Genomic DNA, 18,132 nt, shown 5'->3' with positions numbered 1-18,132 from the left:
AACACTAATCATTTCTTTAATCATTTGTTCTGCAGAAACTGACCATTAAGCTAAATTGATATTTTCTATATCCAAGAATGCCTAAGTATTGCATTTGTATCCATTTGTTTATTGCAAACAATTTTATTTCCTCTCAGTTAGATGCAATTCTTGTATTTATGTAGGACCCACGGGCACAGCCTTAGAGTAAAGGAAAGACTTTTTAGAACTGAGGTAACGAGAAACTTCTTCAGCCAAAGAGTGGCCAATCTACAGAACTCATTGCCACAGAAGGCTATGGATGCCAGGTCATTGAGTATGTTTAAGAATGAGTTTGGTAGGTTCTTGAGTATAGGTTCATGGGGTCAAGGGTTTCAGGGAGAAAGCGAGAGAATGGTGTTGAGAAACTTATAAGCCATGACTGAATGGCAGAGCAAATTCAATGGGCTGAAAGGCCTAATTTCTGCTCCAACGTCTTACGATATCATGGAACAAAAGCTACCTTACCCAAATAATTTATATGTGAACTTACACAGTGAGCAGAGAGAAAATCACAGCACAACTTAACTCTATCTTTTGTTTCCACTTCAAGGGAACATGGTCATTACTAACCAACACTTATTGTCCATCCCTAACTGCCAAGGCAAAGCACATGATTAGCTGCCTTCCTGAATTCTGCAGCTCTTTTTGAGGTAGGAACAGTCATAGTGCTATTAGGAAGAGAATTCCAGGATTTTGACCAATTAACAGTGAAGGAATAGCAATCTAGTTCTCCAGTCAGGATGCTCTGTGAATTGGAAATAGTAGCATTCCCATTCATCTGCTATTTTTGTCCTTAGTTGTAGAGGCTCTGGGTTGGAAAGTGCTTTTGAAGAGTTGTTGCAGCATATCTTTTGGGTAGAACACACTTCTGCCACTAAGTTGCTGGGGAAGGGAATGGCTGTTTATGGTATGGATGGAGTGCTAATAAAGGGACTGCCTTATCCTCAATAGCATCAAACCTATTCAGTGTTCTTGGAGCTAAATCTTTCCAGAGAAGTGAAGCATACTGCATCACACTCTTAACTTGTTTCTCCTAGATAGTGAGCAGGCATTGGAGAGACAGGAGGGGAGTTACTCCCCATAGAATTCCCAGCTTCTGACCCTGCTCTTGTAGCCATATCATTGGTAGAGTTTAATTTTTGGTCACGGGTAATTCGCCAGGATGTTGGAAGTGAGATTCAGCAATGGCAATGCCATGCTAATATCAAGGGACAATGATAGGAATCTCCCTTGTTGGAGATCATAGAATCCCTTCAGTGTGGAAGCGGACCATTTGCCCATCAAGGCCACTAGGGAGAATGTGCAATATCCACACAGTCACTCATGGCTGGTATTGAACACGGTCCCTAGTGCTGAGTCCACAGTGCTGACCATTTAGCCATGGTTGGACTAAGATGATCAACCTTAAACTATAACCATCTTCCTCTGTGACTGCAAGCAATCGAGACAGTTTTTTCCCCAATTCCCATTGATCCCAGCATTGCTAAGGACCTTTGATGCCACACTCTATCAAATGCTGCTTCTTTGTCAAGCGCATTCACTCTCACCCAACCAGTAACTACACAAGAACTCAGTAGAGGGGAAGCAGGACAGAAACTGGAGCTGATACACTTCCCAGCTCATCAGAGCAGGGGAGGCCAATATTGGACTACTCTTGCTTTAGGCAACAGTATCAATTACATTACTTGAGATCTTCTGGACTGCAACATTTATTTCAAACCGAATATCTACTAAATAAAGAGCCATATTTTCTTTTTGTGGGACATTGCAACACATGAATTATAGCAAATATGGAAAATAATGCCAATATTTTAACCGTTCAAGCTTGCTGCCTTTCAAACTCAGACCGCAGCATCACTTCAGCTATGTACACTGATTTCTGATTAATGGTTTAAAGTCAAGGGCCTCCTTTAACACAAATACAATAAGATCAATGTCTTTAGTTTAACATATAGGAATGGCTCACCATCCTCATCCAAGAAGTGCAAGTTAGTAGGAGTAAACATGCACGCACACATATAATGTGAAAACAAAAACGGAATACCTAACTCAATATATCGGCTTTCAGAATTAAGTGAACAAAACAACAGACATGGAAACCTGTATTTGCAAAAAAATGTCAGGTTTTTTACAGAAATAAATCTGGAAGTCTGTATCCCATCACACATATTGCAACATGAAAACATATTACAGGTGCATTACAATGGACCCGAACACCTGAAAATGGTTAGGGAAGCGAAACCATATAATTTGACTTTTGGCTCCTGATCATTATCCAGTGACCACCTGTTGGAAAATTCCTTTGGCTATCAGGTAGTGAGACAATCAAATTAGATTGTGATGCCCTCCACAAATAGGCTGTCAAAAGTCGCCAATGAGCATGATGTGCAAAGCATCAGTCATTATCTGTAAATTACCATTTCCTGGAGTCAGTACACTGAGAGAAAGAAGCAATGAAACTACATTTCTTTAGCAAGTCAACTGCAAGTAGACATTTTCTACACAATGATTATAAGCAGCAATAAATGTTGACAAATGAGATTTTATGAGAAGTAATATTTTTCAGAGGCAAAATGCCTGGTGCTTCATTGGCTATTTTTTGGCCACAGCTGTGTGGTCTATTTATGTTGGTACAACCTAGCTTCATTCATAATTTGAGTCTGAACCAAAGGCTGAAAAATCAACTGAAGGAACTGGAGAAATAAATACAATGTGCTCCTAAAGTTTATTTTCAATATGTATAATCCTAAAACATGCAAGTTATTTAAGCAATTTATGAACAAAAGCAAGGGAAATGGTGCAATCCAGAGCCCAGGTGAATATCTTCAGGTCATGGGTTCAAATCAGACCACAGCATCAAGTAGCATTTAAACTTAATTAACGAATACTTGGAATTGGAAACTAGTCAATCAACTAATTGTTGTAATAAAAAATACAGCTGCTTCACTAATGTCCTTTAAAAGGAACGAAATCTGCCATTCTTACTTCATCTGGCCTAAATGTGACTCCAGACCCACAGCAACTTGGCTGACACTTGAACTGCCCTCTAAAATGGCCCAGCAAGCCATTCAGATCAAAGGCAGTAAAGGATGTGCAACAAATGCTGGAATTGTCAGCGATACCGACGTACCAAAGAATTTTAAAAAAACAAGAAATCACAATATCGATTAAAGAAGATGGATTGTATTCACTGAGAAACAGTGATCAGATAGTAAACTTTACAGATCATCAAAATTAGTACAACACAAAGTCTTGAAAATTCTGAGTGGCAGTACCCACGTGTTGCCAGATAAGTGTCTCTACTTTGGTTCTTCAGCACATGACTCATACTGCTGTTTCATCTTGTTCCCAATACTTCTATCTGACCTCAAAAACATTGCACTTCCCTTTTGAATCCTCACATGTCAGGTTGCGAGTGCACGTGATTTAAAGAACATGAGACTTGATCATAAAATTCAAACAATAAACCATTCTAAATGATTTAAGTTTAGAATATTACTGTCAACAATAATTTGCCCTAATCATCTACACAATGAAACAATTCTTAAGGAGAAATCAGCTGAACACCAAGTAGCATTCTTTCAGTTTGATTGTGATCAGAACAAACCTTCTAATTAACATTCTTATGAGCCAAGTCAGCAATTCCATGCTCATTACGTGACTGTGGATGGTATTATATCTTACTCCAAACTCTGTCACCCGATATCCATAGTCATGCACTGTCTAGGAAATGTCCCTGAATGACAAACAGGAGCAGAATCAGCAGCCAATTCATACATTAGTTCAGGAGCCTGGAGATCAATTGCCATGCCCAGCCAAGACATTCCAGACCAACGCAGAGGGAATAGGATTTGTCTCAATCTTATTTGTACCGTATAGTACTACATCTTAATATTTTGACATAAAGGGACATGAACCTATAAAACACAAAAAAGATCAAAAACTTTGTTAATCCAGAATTAGGACTATAAGCACAAGTCCCAGTTAGGTATTACTGGCGAAATATATTGTACATGGAGTATACCCTTATCAGTGTAAGGACTACTTCCCTTAAAGGGGAGCAATAAACCTGACTAAATTTGCAAGGTTCCCTTTATGCACCTGGGATCAAGAGATATTGATGCTTCAAATGGAAGTGACTGTTGCACTGAAGGCACCGAACGATACCTGTGCTGGGATTAGGCTCCTGGAGGACGCCCCATGATCTGATGTCATTAGCTCTTCATTAGTGTCAGCTGAAGAAAGGCACACCAAAAGAGGGGCTCGTTGGCTCAAGAGGAGACCTCACTGCAGAATCATACCAGCGGTCAAGAAAGATGGTTCACAGGTTCTTTAGACAAAAATGAACTAGCACATGCCAACATCAAGGAGAGTGCCTTGCTGACAGATGCTGGTTCCAATTGGTGAAATGCCGCCAAACAAAATGCATCAAGCACTCAAATAGCTTGTCTTTGTACCCAAAGTTCCTCTTCTCTTAGTTGAAGGAAGACCTAAAAAATGCTGATAGAGCACAAACTAAAGATTTTTTTCCCTCTCGGATGCTTTTCTTACCTGTGAATATGGATCTTCAATGAATTTGACATATTTTACAAATAATTTTGAGTTCAAACTAAGGTAGGTTGTTCCCCATTTGTCATTTGCTCAATAGAAACAACAAAGTGAGCAAATTGTTCCAAATGGCCCCCATCCCTTGAGTTGTTGCTGCTTCTACTTCAGCAACTTAAGGTGCGCACCTTCACTGAATCTTGAATATTTTTGGTGCTCCTTTTAGCTAAATCTATTCACCAATCTCAAAGAGCTAGCAGAATTTGCAGTGGACAATATTGTGGTCATGCAGAAGGTAATGAAGGTAGAAAGGAGCGACCATTTGTGAGCTGGTGCACAAAACATCCATCTGTACGTCAGGTATTGGAGTCTACAGGTGCTATAAACAGATTTCAAGAAAAACCAAAAAAATTACATCAATGATTGAAGAGGAAGAGATGAAAGAAAAGAAATTTGGAAAATAATTTATTCAGGGTCTAAAGACAGTGTCACAGCCGACACGAACAAGCAATTACAACAAAGTCTGCAGGGCTTTGGGTGAGTGACAAGACATGACTTGCCATTTCAAATAGTTTCAGCAAGTTATCTTCAAAAAACTTAGTCTAGTTTTAGAATGAAAATTAAAAGGACAAAATTTAATCCATAGTCATTGATTTTTAAAGCTATCTCTTGTCAGTACATAACATGGTCAAACAATTGATTTGCTTTAGGAATTATTGATTTCATTTAAAATCTATTTTAGCTATAATCATTAAGTAAATTAATTTTCTATATTTCCCACCTGTTTCAGGCTATTCTTTTGAATTCACAGCTCTGTATCAAGTCTCCTTTGACAGTTATCAATATTATTCTACTGTCAAAGGTGATACTCAACAAAATAAAACTTCACCACAAGAATGATGAGAAATTATTCATCTGAAGTGCATCTCTCAGTCAGCAGTAAACATCTGTAAGCAGTTCACCTCCTTACCCATGGATTTGAAAATAAACAGTAAGGGGTGACTACAGAATAAGATCTGACCAAGAAGAAAATTAAACTTAAGAAAAATCAAGAGGTGTATAAATCTGAATTCCTTTCAACTTATTTGAAGTCTTACATTAACATTTATCTCGAAAAGTGCAGGCATTCCTCCATGCTCCCTGAACTGTGTTTACACCTGAGAAATAAAAGAGCATTTGCTTTTTTAGTGCAGATTTTGATCATCTGCTTTAACTCAATTCTGATTTTGCTTTGATGCAATTACAAATGTGCAACCACAAACAGATCAATTAACACAATCTTTAAAGTAGTGTTAAATACCATCATTCACACATTTAGATACATTTGTTAGGTTTTGTCTTGCACTGCAGACAGATTTATTTTTCCCAATTGCTAAGCTATGTGAAATCAGAAAAACCTCAACTACAACACAAGTCTGAGATCTTAAATGACGTGAACTTTCTTGGCAATAGATAAACAACAAATGACTTCAACTACATCAGTGCGTAACAATGGTTGAAGGTCAGTCATTGGTGAAAAGAGTGGAGACAATGATCAATTACGGACCCTTCTTTTAGAATTTTTTTTGGATTACATTACAGTGTGGAAACAGGCCCAACAAGTCCACACCGACCCGCCAAAGCGCAACCCACCCACACCCCTACATTTACCCCTTACCTAACACTACGGGCAATTTAGCATGGCCAATTCACCTGACCTGCACATCTTTGGACTGTGGGAGGAAACCGGAGCACCCGGAGGAAACTCCGCACAGTTAGTCGCCTGAGGCGGGAATTGAACCCGGGTCTCCGGCGCTGTGAGGCAGCAGTGCTAACCACTGTGCCACCGTGCCGCCCACTTCATTTTTCACTGATTCCCTGAAAGCATTCCAGTATTGATCAAAAGGTATCTAGATCAAAAGTACTCCAATGTAATTAACAATCTCCACATTAAAAATTGGTTTCTTGGATAAAGTCTTAAATACTGCTGATATGTGTATGATACCATCTCTAGCAAGAAGTCAACTGTGGGGAAGAAAAAGACACACTGGAGAGATGAAACTCCCAATGTACAAGCACATTAAAACTACAGGAATTAATTCTCATTTCTAATAACTTTATGAACTTTTTTTCAAAACAACACAAGAAACTGGAGTACATCATACAGTACCTGAAGACTGCTTCACCATTCAAACAGATCATGACTGATTGATAATGGCCTCATCTCCACAAGCCTACCTGTTCTCCATAGCACATACTTCTCTAATGTTCAAAAATCTCCCTATCTCATGATTGAATATATTCAATGACCTAACCGGCAGAGATTTCGGGATAAAAAAGATACATGACTTCTACCAGAAGTAAATCCCCTCCCCCCATACCCATAGTGAACGAGTGTCCATTTATTCTGAAAATATTCCCCTGAAGCAAATGTAATCCTCTCAGTATTTATCATGATCCTTTGGAACATTGTTCATTTCAATTTGATCATCGCTAGTTCTTCTAAATGCCAATGAGTAAAAGCCTATACAACTCAACATTTACATATAATATAACCTTCCACCTCAGTAATCAATTTAGTAAATCTCTGAGCTGCTTCAAATCCCTCCTTAAAGAAGGGAATCAAAACTGAACATAGTATTCATTGAGGTTTCACCCATATCTTGTAGACTTGTAGCAAGACTTCCCTACATTTTATACTCTATTTCCCATTGCAGTATAGACGAACACTTTTCAGCATCATACTCCACTTGCTAATCCTCAGATGCAGTCATCTTGATTATTTCAAAATGTTTTTTGTCCTTTTGCACCAGACACAGTGATAAGTTGCACAGTCTTCATTCTATTAGGAACCAAAGCTAATTAAAAAAAAAAGTTCAATGGGCTTTTTTTTGCCATATGCGAAGTTTAAGAGATAATAAAGTGAGAATGCCAAATAGAAATTTTCTCTAATCATATTCCTTGCTCTTAAGCCACACCCACTGACTCAAATGAAAGGAGAAACTAATACTGCACTGTATCTCATCACAGGGAATGGCCTCGGTTGCAGCACTTTCCATTTGCATTTTCTTGCTTCCTTTATTTTGATAAATTATCCATGAATGAGAACTTGCCTCCCTAGAAAATTGCAAACTCATCCAAAAATTCTATACAATATACCAGCCTCTAATATATATATTTTGCCAAAAGTATCAAAATGATCTTCAAAATGAAAATAACAAGAGACATATGAACCTAGTAAGCCTATAAAGTAGATCATAACATTAGTGCGTAACTGAGCAGGGCATTCGCTCAAGGCAGCAAAGGACAAATTTTGATCCGAAACAAAAACCGAAAATAAGGTAAGATGGAGTGAAATTTTAGCTAAGCTTTCGAGTCAAACATTTTGGAATCATCTGAAATGTGACGTAGGTTCACAACATGGACTCTAGGATTTAAACATTACTTGTGCCCAACATGTTCTTCTTAATGCGCATATATTTCAAGTTAATTGGTGTTCGTAATAACAAAAAAAACTCTTTTCCAACCTGCAACCGAAAAAAGACAAGGCAAACCAGAAGAATAAGCAAACTCATTCTGCCTAAATTTCCTATAATTCAACCAGAATGATGAACTACAGATTGAGACAGATGACTAAAACAGATGAAATGGCCTTCCTCAAACTTACTTGCGATGTGAGACATTTTACAAGTGGAACAGAATGATTCTATGTAGATTGTTATCAGTTCTTGATACATTACTTGGACTTTTTTTGAAGTCAATTCAGAACACCTTCCTTGGAAAGTCACCTTTAATTAAATGGGTTTCTTTCCATCAGGTAAATACTTCACCCTATATTACAAAGCAAAAGTGGAAGGAATGCTATTCTCATACAATTCTGGTTAACAGGTAATTTTGAAGCAAAATAATTCAAAGCCAAATTTGCATCAACAATCGCCGAACTAGACAATTAAGTAACTTACCAAAATGGCTCATTATTCAAACTTCACTCTATAGAGCATTCCAAATGCACATACAAGAGATCAATCAAGCCCAAATCTGCATTAACTCTTTAGAGAAAGGAAATTAAACTGTATATTGATCAGGAGCAAGGCGTCTAGCCCATTGTCCTTTCCCCAGATTAGGATGGTAAGGTCAATTGTACTGTCCATTCTGCTGGCCGAGCTAACTTTATCAGTTTTCTTGTGAAGACCATCAAATCTTTCAACTTACCAAATAGATGGAAGCATTGAATTTTGTAGAACATAAGTTCTATCCAGAAACAAGAAGATACTCCTAATCATGATCTGGAAGAAATAAACCAGTAAACAAGTGTACATTTTTAAATCTTAGCGAAGCAAACATTTTTACTAACCTATATGTCGTAAACATCAAATTAAAACAGAGAGGGACTAAAACAATGAGGAATGGTTTCAAAATTATACGTATGGAGTTTCCCAATGACATCGTGCAACAGTTTCTTCCTGATACACAAATGTGCAAATAATTGTTCCAGATTCAAATCATGAGTACTGCCTCACTAAACTGAGATAGTTAGAATTGGGTTCAATTTAGTATTAGGCGAAGTATCCAAACAGGATTTTTGTGTCAGTCTTACAACCTACTCCAGAAAACAAAAGGTAAACAAAACAAACTATAGATGCTGGAAATCAGAAACACAAACAAAAATTATTGGAAAAATAATCGGGTCTAGCAGCATTTGTGGAGAGAAAGCAGAATTAATGTTTCAGGTCCAGTGAACCACCTTATACAGTAATTGAGTGAAGGCAGTTCAGATTCAGTCTTGATACTCTCAACCTGCAAACAGTCTGCCATAGATGAAATCCATGGTTGAAACAGCAAAAAACATACCTCCAGGAGTGAGAAACTAAATATTAGAGGATGTTTTTCCAATAAATTACACTTTTATTGTACTAGTAAATCCCAAATCACCGGATTGTTAGCTGACATTAAGATGGAGGGATAAGGATGAAAGACATAATTTAAAAAAAAACTGGTCATGAATGAATTGTAAAGGAGATTTCGGAAGTCAAGAACAGCAAGTCAAGAGATGCTGAGTAAAGTGAAAGAGTGAGGGACACATCTTTTAAGGTGAGAGGACAGAGATTTTAAAAGGATATGAGGGGCAGAGAATGGTTTATGTGTGGAATGAACTTCCAGAAAAGTTGCAGGTACAATTACAATGTTTAAAAGGCATTTGGACAAATACATGAATCTGAAAGGGTTCGAGGGATATGGGCCAGGAGCAGGCAGGTGGGACTAGTTTAGTTTGAGATTATGTTTGGCATGGACTGGTTGGATCAAAGAGTCCGTTTCCATACTGCATGAGTCTATGATTCTATAACATCCAACAGCAAAACAGACATGACTAGTATTGATGAAGTGAAGAATACATACCATAAAATACATTTGGTCAAAATCATAAAAGCTCAAAGCTATTAGAAAACCTGAACATTCTTTGTGTGATAAGAAGCCATGAAACTGGGAAGGCTTGGATTTGGGATTTAATGTGTATGAGGTATAGACGATGGCCTACTGGATGACTGAGAAGTTTAAAACTACGAAAGATGCACAAGTCAACCTTTAGATTGTTGGAGAAGTCAGCCACAAAGTAATAAAATACATGCATTAAAGTTTCAACTGAAGGAAAGGGGAGGACAGAGAGATGTTATTTGAGATATGCATGGAAGTGGTGTCGGTGACAGATTGAATGTAGTGTTAGAAACTGAGCTTGAGGTGAAGCAAAACTCCAAGGTTCTTAGCTTAGATGGGCTTTGGCAGCTAAAAGAGACAGCTTAAATTTGATTACATCAAACTGGTGTAAATTTTGGTTTGACATTTGAACAATAACAGTAAGTTTTTAAAGTAGGAGGAACAACAGTAGGTTTGAAAAACTTAGGGATCCATTTGCCAGAAGTGAACAATGACAATTTACTGTAGATAATCTAATTAGCATCAAAGTGGTCAGGCCTGGAGATCAAAAACATGTGGGTTGGTTTTGCAAAAGATATATTTTATCAATACTCGTTCTTGGTTTGGAATAGAAGGGATGGGATGGGACCGCCCAGCAGTACAATGGAAATTGAAGGAGCTGGTTAAGGCTAATCATCTGTGAACTTGGAATGCAAGGTGCAATACTCATCCCATAACCTCTACTTGGTTCAGAAGCCACTTGTGTGGCCTCAAAACTCCTGCCAAAAATTGTAAATAACCTGTCACACAACTGATCTACCTGTACATCAAACTTTGTTTTGGGAAATGGATCACTGTTCCTCCTTTTTCAGATCACCCACAAATTCTAACATTGGGTTAAAACAGATTTAAAAAATCATCTACAAATGCTATGACTTGCCTTTAATTTCTCGCCAGAACAGCAACAAGACATTTTCATTTTGCCTACTACTTTTCTATTTAGCTTTGAAGTGGAAATTCAAATTATCAATCAGAACCAAATTAGCAAAGGAATAGTTGTAGATATTTTTCATTAGCACAATTGAGGTTTTGGAGCTTTGAGCATTGTCTGAAAGGACTAGAAAATGCCTGGTTTGATTCCTGAGATTCAGCAGGCAATATCTTGATTAGAAGGGTGAAATGGAGACAAAAATTTAAATATGTACACCAATATTAATTGTGACCTTACTTACCATTTGTCTGCAGTGGTCCTGCCAGCATTTATCTATTTTCTTTAGAAACAGGACACTATCTAAGGAATCCGTAAAGGAATGGTTAAAGAAAACTGAAAATACAAAGTTAGTTCTACAATGAATCAAGGAAACTAAATTCCTTTAGCATACACTGTACCCCAGCAAATGTTAATATTCATTTACATCACTTCTCTTCAATTGAGTGTCCCATTTAATAATGTTTTGGCCTTCAATTTTAAATGTCTACACAGATCTACCAGTGAAGGAGAAGGCCGGTAACCTGTTGGGACTTTACTTATGATGCAATTAGACTGAGTCATCGTTGATGGTGTTGAAATCCTATTTCATATCCCTGAACTAATTCCAATTTCAATTCAGAAATTTTTGTGCATGTGCATACATATTGCGGGAATCTAGCAAGGAGGCAATTTAAAAAGCAATAGATATGCTTGCTTACCAGCTATACAAAATACACGGTAAAAAGCATATTTCAGGAATTATCAATTCTGAACGTCTGTGGAAAGATTCTGAAGATTTACTGATGCTGCATTCATGATTTAATGACAGGGTTCAGTAGTCTGAAGTCATCCATATACAATTGAGCAGTTGAAGTATAATGTAAGCATTGACTAATCAAAAATAAAATTGAGCATGTTAGCAAACACTTCAAATTCAGTAAATTCCATTAAGAAATTGTAATCAATGTTGTTAGTAGACATTAATTTGCAAACTGCGAGGAGAGAGAAACAAAACATAAATCAATATCTAGGTAATCTGGCAATCGTTTGTGGTGATGACTGGAGCATCAATATTAACCAGTGTATTAAGATAATTCAAAGCTTTTGAAAACTGTGATATGTGGAGAAAACACATTAAGATATTGACACATTTTGTAAATATTTTGATGCCAAAAAAAAGTATGACCTTGTCTGAGCTCAAACGAAAATATCAGATTCCCCTTTAGTGGCTCAAAGCTAAGGAGGCAAAAAAACAATGATAGTACTCATGCTTTAGAATTTGGCAACTTCTAACTATCTGATTCCTGTGGAAACCATAGTTCACAGAACCTTCATTCACTTTTCTCCACCTGACAAACTAACTAGTTATTGTGAAGCAATCTACATTCCACCCTCAAATAAACTGCAAGAAAACATCCTCCTCAAAGAACACAACTCCCAAGAATATATTAACCAGATTCCACTGCTATCGGAGTAAGGAAACTTCACAGATCCCCAGAGAAAAAAAAATCTCCTCACCCCAATCTCAAATGAAAAATCTTTCAATTTGAAACTGACCCACCTCAGTTGTGAACTCCACAACAAGGCACACATCCTGGTTAACGACAAATATCACCAACCTGAGTTAATTCCCAGGTTTCCACCTACCACATAAAATGTGGACAATCCGCAATCATTAGAGATTGGGCAGAGGAAGAGGAGGTCAATTGTCCAAAAGTGAAAAATGTGGAGCAGCTCAAATTGTGGTTGTGGCCATCCAAGACAAACTACTGTCTGCATACTGTTCAAAGATCAATTCCTCATAAGCACTTATATTGTCCCAGCTGAAGACAAAATGTAACTTGGACTTTTTTCACAGCCATACGAATAAAACAACTGTCGCTTTAACAGATAGTTTATAAGTATGGTCCCCTGAGCTATAACACCATTTACATCAAAGATATATGATACACTTATACTCTATGTTTATGGCTCATGCACAGATTTTGACATGCTGCAACTGAACTCAGCAAATTTACGGTTCTTCAACCACATAGTTAACTCAAGTAACTCACGTAATTAAGATTCTGATCAGATAAATTAAAGGATATTCTCTGAACTGGTGAATTTGAGCTTTGATGTGATCCTCACAGACTTGTCGCAGCTGCTTGTATAAATTTGCTGATACTTTGTAAGAACAGAGGTTCTCCACTGCCTATAACAGAATAAGTCATAGAAGGAAGAATTAGAATATTTAACAATTCATAGTGCTTGAAGGGATTTGATAGTCACCCCACTGTCCTCTGACCCTTACCCACAGAAAGTGACCAAAGATCTTTATACAGTTAAAAATAGCTATAGATAGGACTTTGGAATGTAAAAATGATATGCTGGAGATCCGGAACAAAGGATTACAGAAGCGTTATAATCTTCCAAGTCAGTAGAAATTAACATACACCAGTATAGAGGCGCACAGTTATCTGAATTGAATCAAAATATACGAACTGAAGTTGCATACATTTGGCGGGAGATGAATTTCACCTATTGTACTCTCTCAAAACCCCTAAAAGATGCTCTCCAATTGACTACACTGCAGATATCAGCAAGTTCATTTACCATCAGTATTACTACATAGGAAATTAGAGTAAGAAGCCATATAGCCCTTCACAATTGCTATCACTTCAATAACATAATGGTTGATTTGACCTTGGTCTCAATTTCATTTTTCTGCCTGTTCCTGAGAATCCTAGGGACCATGAAAGTGTCTGCCCTCTTCAGTCTTGACTACATTCGCAAGTCTTAAGGTTAATATAGGAATAGATAGGAGAATCGACGTTTCGGGCATAACCCCTTCTTCAGGAATGGGAGGAAGAGAGCTTCTTCAAGGAAGGCATCCTTCATTGGGTCATGAATGGGCAATAAATAGGAATGGGCAATAAATCCCATGAGTGAATTTTTTAAAGATTATGCACCCAAATTAGGGTCAAAGACATCAGGCGGGCCTGTTGTATTTCACTGGACACCCACGACAAAAATCAAATCAACCTTCCAGGTAATTGAAGAACTGACCCTCAAATTGCTACCATGACCCAATGACTCCAACGACCCACTCAATCAACTCCCCCATAACCGAATTCAGGACCCGACAAAACCTTTACCCAACCATGCACCACCCCACTGTCCAACTCAACTGACTACTCCCAAAAACCAACTTAACGATCTACTGTAAGTTATCACCTGACTACTTATCCTGCTCACAATATCATCCCCATGATTATCACTGACCCAACTGACTAGTCTAACATGCAAACCTTATTCACCCAACACCACGAAACTATAAGGAGAAAGTGAGGTCTGCAGATGCTGGAGATCAAAGTTGAAACTTTATTGCTGGAACAGCACAGCAGGTCAGGCAGCATCCAGGGAACAGGAGATTCGACGTTTCGGGCACAGGCCCTTCTTCAGGAATGAGCAGAGAGTGTTCAGCAGGAGAAGATAAAAGGTAGGGAGGAGGGACTTGGAGGAGGGGCGTTGGAAATGTGATAGGTGGAAAGAGGTCAAGGTGAGGGTGATAGGTCGGAGTAGGATGGAGGCGGAGAGGTCAAGAAGAAGACTGCAGGTCAGGAAGGCGGTGCCTGGCTGGAGGGATTCGGCTGAGACAAGGTGGGGGGAGGGGGGAAGAAACAACTGGTGAAGTCCAAGTTCATCCCCTGTGGTTGGAGGGTTCCCTGCTGTGCTGTTCCAGCAATAAAGTTTCAATCTGAAGAAGGGCCTGTGCCCGAAACGTCGAATCTCCTGTTCCCTGGATGCTGCCTGACCTGCTGTGCTGTTCCAGCAATAAAGTTTCAATGGGAACCCTCCAACCACAGGGGATGAACTTGGACTTCACCAGTTTCTTCATCCCCCCTCCCCCCACCTTGTCTCAGCCGAATCCCTCCAGCCCGGCACCGCCTTCCTGACCTGCAGTCTTCTTCTTGACCTCTCCGCCTCCATCCTACTCCGACCTATCACCCTCACCTTGACCTCTTTCCACCTATCACATTTCCAACGCCCCTCCTCCAAGTCCCTCCTCCCTACCTTTTATCTTCTCCTGCTGAACACTCTCTGCTCATTCCTGAAGAAGGGCCTGTGCCCGAAACGTCGAATCTCCTGTTCGCTGGTGGTATGTGTATGGAATGAGCTGCGAGAGGAAGTGGTGGAGGCTGGTACAATTGCAACATTTAAGAGACATTTGGATGGGTATATGAATAGGAAGGGTTTGGGGGTATCAGAGCCGGGTGCTGGCAGGTGGGACTAGATTGGGCTGGGATATCTGGCCGGCATGGACGTGTTGGACCGAAGGGTCTGTTTCCATGCTGTACATCTCTATGACTCTATGAAAGTTTTAAAAAATAGTAGAAGGGGGGGATATGTTAGATAGATCGACAAAGGAAGAGACCCATGTTCAAAAAAATGAAGCATGATATTGCTCATTTTGCAAGAACTCAGGGAGGAGAATTGTACATGTTGGAGGCAAGTTCCCGCTAAGTTGAAAAAAAAATACAAAAACAGTAACATTATGAGCCCCACATAATTTGCACAGTCAGTGAAATTGCATGTATACTCCACTTCAGACTTTAAATGTACAACAGTATTAACCAGTCTGTCATAGTTCAATAGTGCACCTGCCAGCGTTTGGAAATTCCATATTTAGATTTCGGAGACTGAGATGGAACAGTTCAAATGAGCATTAGTAGGACAGCTTTTTTTTGTGGTAGGTGATGCATATTTTAGCATAATTGTGGGGGAAAAAGGGTAAAATAAGAGTAAATTTCCTATAAGGGGAGTTTAAACATGCTTGACTGAGAAGCAAGTGGGCTGGAAATAGCATCAATAACAGAAATCTGTGACAGTCCGAGAGGACACTGGCAGAAAGGTGAGTAAGGAAATTTAGGCTGAACATGATCTGATCAATCAAACACATGGAACAACAAACTCTACACCTAGTTCTACTGAGCAGCTGCTATAAGGGTCCAATTTCAAAAAAGCAAGAAAAATAATATCAGGCAAAGCAAACGAAATACTGCAGAAAATCAAAAATAATACAATAAGCATAAAGGTGAATTACAAAAAGTACTTCAGGAAAGAAAAGCAAACAGATCATGAAAACGTATGGAGAGGCTATACCCAAAACAAAAACATTTTTTGTGTTAAAACCATGTAAAGTGAAAGGATAAATTAAGCAACAAGTCAGCTATATTACGATCAAAGTGGTAACCTATCTGTGGAGGCAGAGAATTAGTAAGGGACATCTTGAAGACTTTGTGTTTGTCTTCACCGAAGACCAGGTCAATTATCACACTATAATTAAATTGAGAGTGCAACATATCATGGGAAAAGCATGTCAAGAGAGGAACCTTATTATGTTTGACTTATTTAAAAACATATACATCCCCCATTTCTGAATGAATTGAAAGTCTGGTTGTGATATCTGGTCAGCATGGACGAGTTGGACCGTAGGGTCTGCTTCCGTGCTGTTCATCTCTGAGTCTTAGACTCTACTCATCAAATAAAATTACCTTGCAGATTATTTTGCCAATACTTCAGAATTTACAGTTATGGTAACATTGGAAGTTCAAATCTCCGTGGACGAGAGTCTACTTTTCTTACACAAGCCAAGACAGTAAAGACTAGTAGGCTATTCTGACTGTCAAGAATATCATTTCTGAGTTTTGTTTGTGTACTACTTAGATATAATCAGGAGAAGGAACGTCAGCTGATTCTCAGTCAAATTCATTCAAACATGAATTGAGGAGAAATGGGCCATTCAGCTGCACTACCCTACTCTACCCTTCCATTTGAAAAGATCTTAGATATCATAATGTGATTTGAACACCTCTTCCCTGCCAACCACTTATACCCTTTGATGTCCTTGTTGATCAAAAATCTAATTAGGTCTTAAAAATATTCAATAGCCATGCTTCCATTGCATATGCCTGCTCGCTTTACTGTATTGCATGCTTCCATTGCATATGCCTGCTCGCTTCCTTCTCCCTAAAAGGAGAAATATTCCTACAACATTATCTTGTCAAACCTCCTCAGGATTGTGTGTTAAATAAGATCATCTCTCAATCTTCTGAACTCCAAAAGGATACAGAACTAAGTAGTCTAACTGATAAGATAAACCTTCATGCCAAGGAGTGGCTGAATGAACCTTCAGTGAACTCCCTTCAAGTATGATTTGGCAACGTCACCACTATCATCTGATGAAGGAACGTCGCTCCGAAAGCTAGTGTGCTTCCAATTAAACCTGTTCGACTATAACCTGGTGTTGTGTGATTTTTAACTTTGTCTCCCTTCAAGTAAATATGCTCTTTCTTGAATATGGAGACCAGAATTATATCATACACCAGAAGAGTTTCTAACAACTGTCATGTCTTAGGGAGATATCACTAAGGCACTATACAGTTCTAAGAAAATTTATTTCATTATATATTCCATACCCCTTACAATAAATGACAACATTGTATTTGCTGCATCTGCATACTAATGTTTTATGATTCAGATATCACTAAATTCATTAAATTATCACATTCAATTTCAACCCGAGGGATTCGTAACACAGATTTGTACTTGAGCAATATTGAGCACATTTAAAGGAGTGGTGGGGCAGAAATATTGCTTTCCTTTCAAAGACAGTACCAATTACACTGGCAATTGATTAAAATTGATATTTAAATATGCAACACTACAAAATATGGCTGAATAAGAAACACAGAAATCATTGTCTTTGTCAATATTTTAAAGTAATTTAACTTGCTGCATACAAAACATGCAACATTTCCATTACCTGATAAAGTTCCTCCAAATTGTATTTGATTGAGGTGCTCTTCTGAATTGCTTCTACTGCTTCTTTCAGTTTTTGCCAGGTTTCATTGGTGTAATTATCAGGCAACTTAGGTTTATCTGTAATAGAAAATGCTTTATCACAGTTCACTGCAATAAGGAGAGAGAGGAACATCATAATGAGTTCGGTCATTTCTCTCAAATTCACAAGCTAAATTTTTAAAAAATGAACACAAAAGCTATATATATTTCCATATACGATATAACACAAGACTTGGCTCTGAAGAAAATCTCAAATTTAAACAAGGATCTATTTATTTTAAATGGTCAATTCATTCCAGTCAGTGAACAAATATTGCTCAAACTTCACACATTACAACAGGCAATCCATCCCATTCAAT

General features: G+C 38.3%; 1 protein-coding gene across 4 annotated transcripts in view; it reads right to left on the bottom strand.

Moving 5' to 3' along the window:
• Window positions 1–18,132, bottom strand: part of cul4b (cullin 4B) — an 86,913-nt gene that overhangs the window by 54,779 nt on the left and 14,002 nt on the right. For all 4 annotated transcript variants that reach the window (XM_087991985.1, XM_043704821.2, XM_087991984.1 and 1 more), the window contains exons 2-5: window positions 17,736–17,851; window positions 13,018–13,121; window positions 11,190–11,259; window positions 8,758–8,831 (exon numbers count right to left, since the gene is read on the bottom strand). In XM_087991985.1, coding sequence (XP_087848111.1) covers window positions 8,758–8,831; window positions 11,190–11,259; window positions 13,018–13,121; window positions 17,736–17,851 — 364 coding nt within the window. The remainder of the gene's footprint in view (window positions 1–8,757; window positions 8,832–11,189; window positions 11,260–13,017; window positions 13,122–17,735; window positions 17,852–18,132) is intronic.

The sequence above is a fragment of the Chiloscyllium plagiosum genome, unplaced genomic scaffold, assembly GCF_037043375.1.
Source record: "Chiloscyllium plagiosum isolate Xiang-an unplaced genomic scaffold, Cpla_swu_hap1 HiC_scaffold_11, whole genome shotgun sequence".
Classification (NCBI taxonomy): domain Eukaryota; kingdom Metazoa; phylum Chordata; class Chondrichthyes; order Orectolobiformes; family Hemiscylliidae; genus Chiloscyllium; species Chiloscyllium plagiosum.
This window is presented reverse-complemented; position numbering and strand designations above follow the sequence as displayed.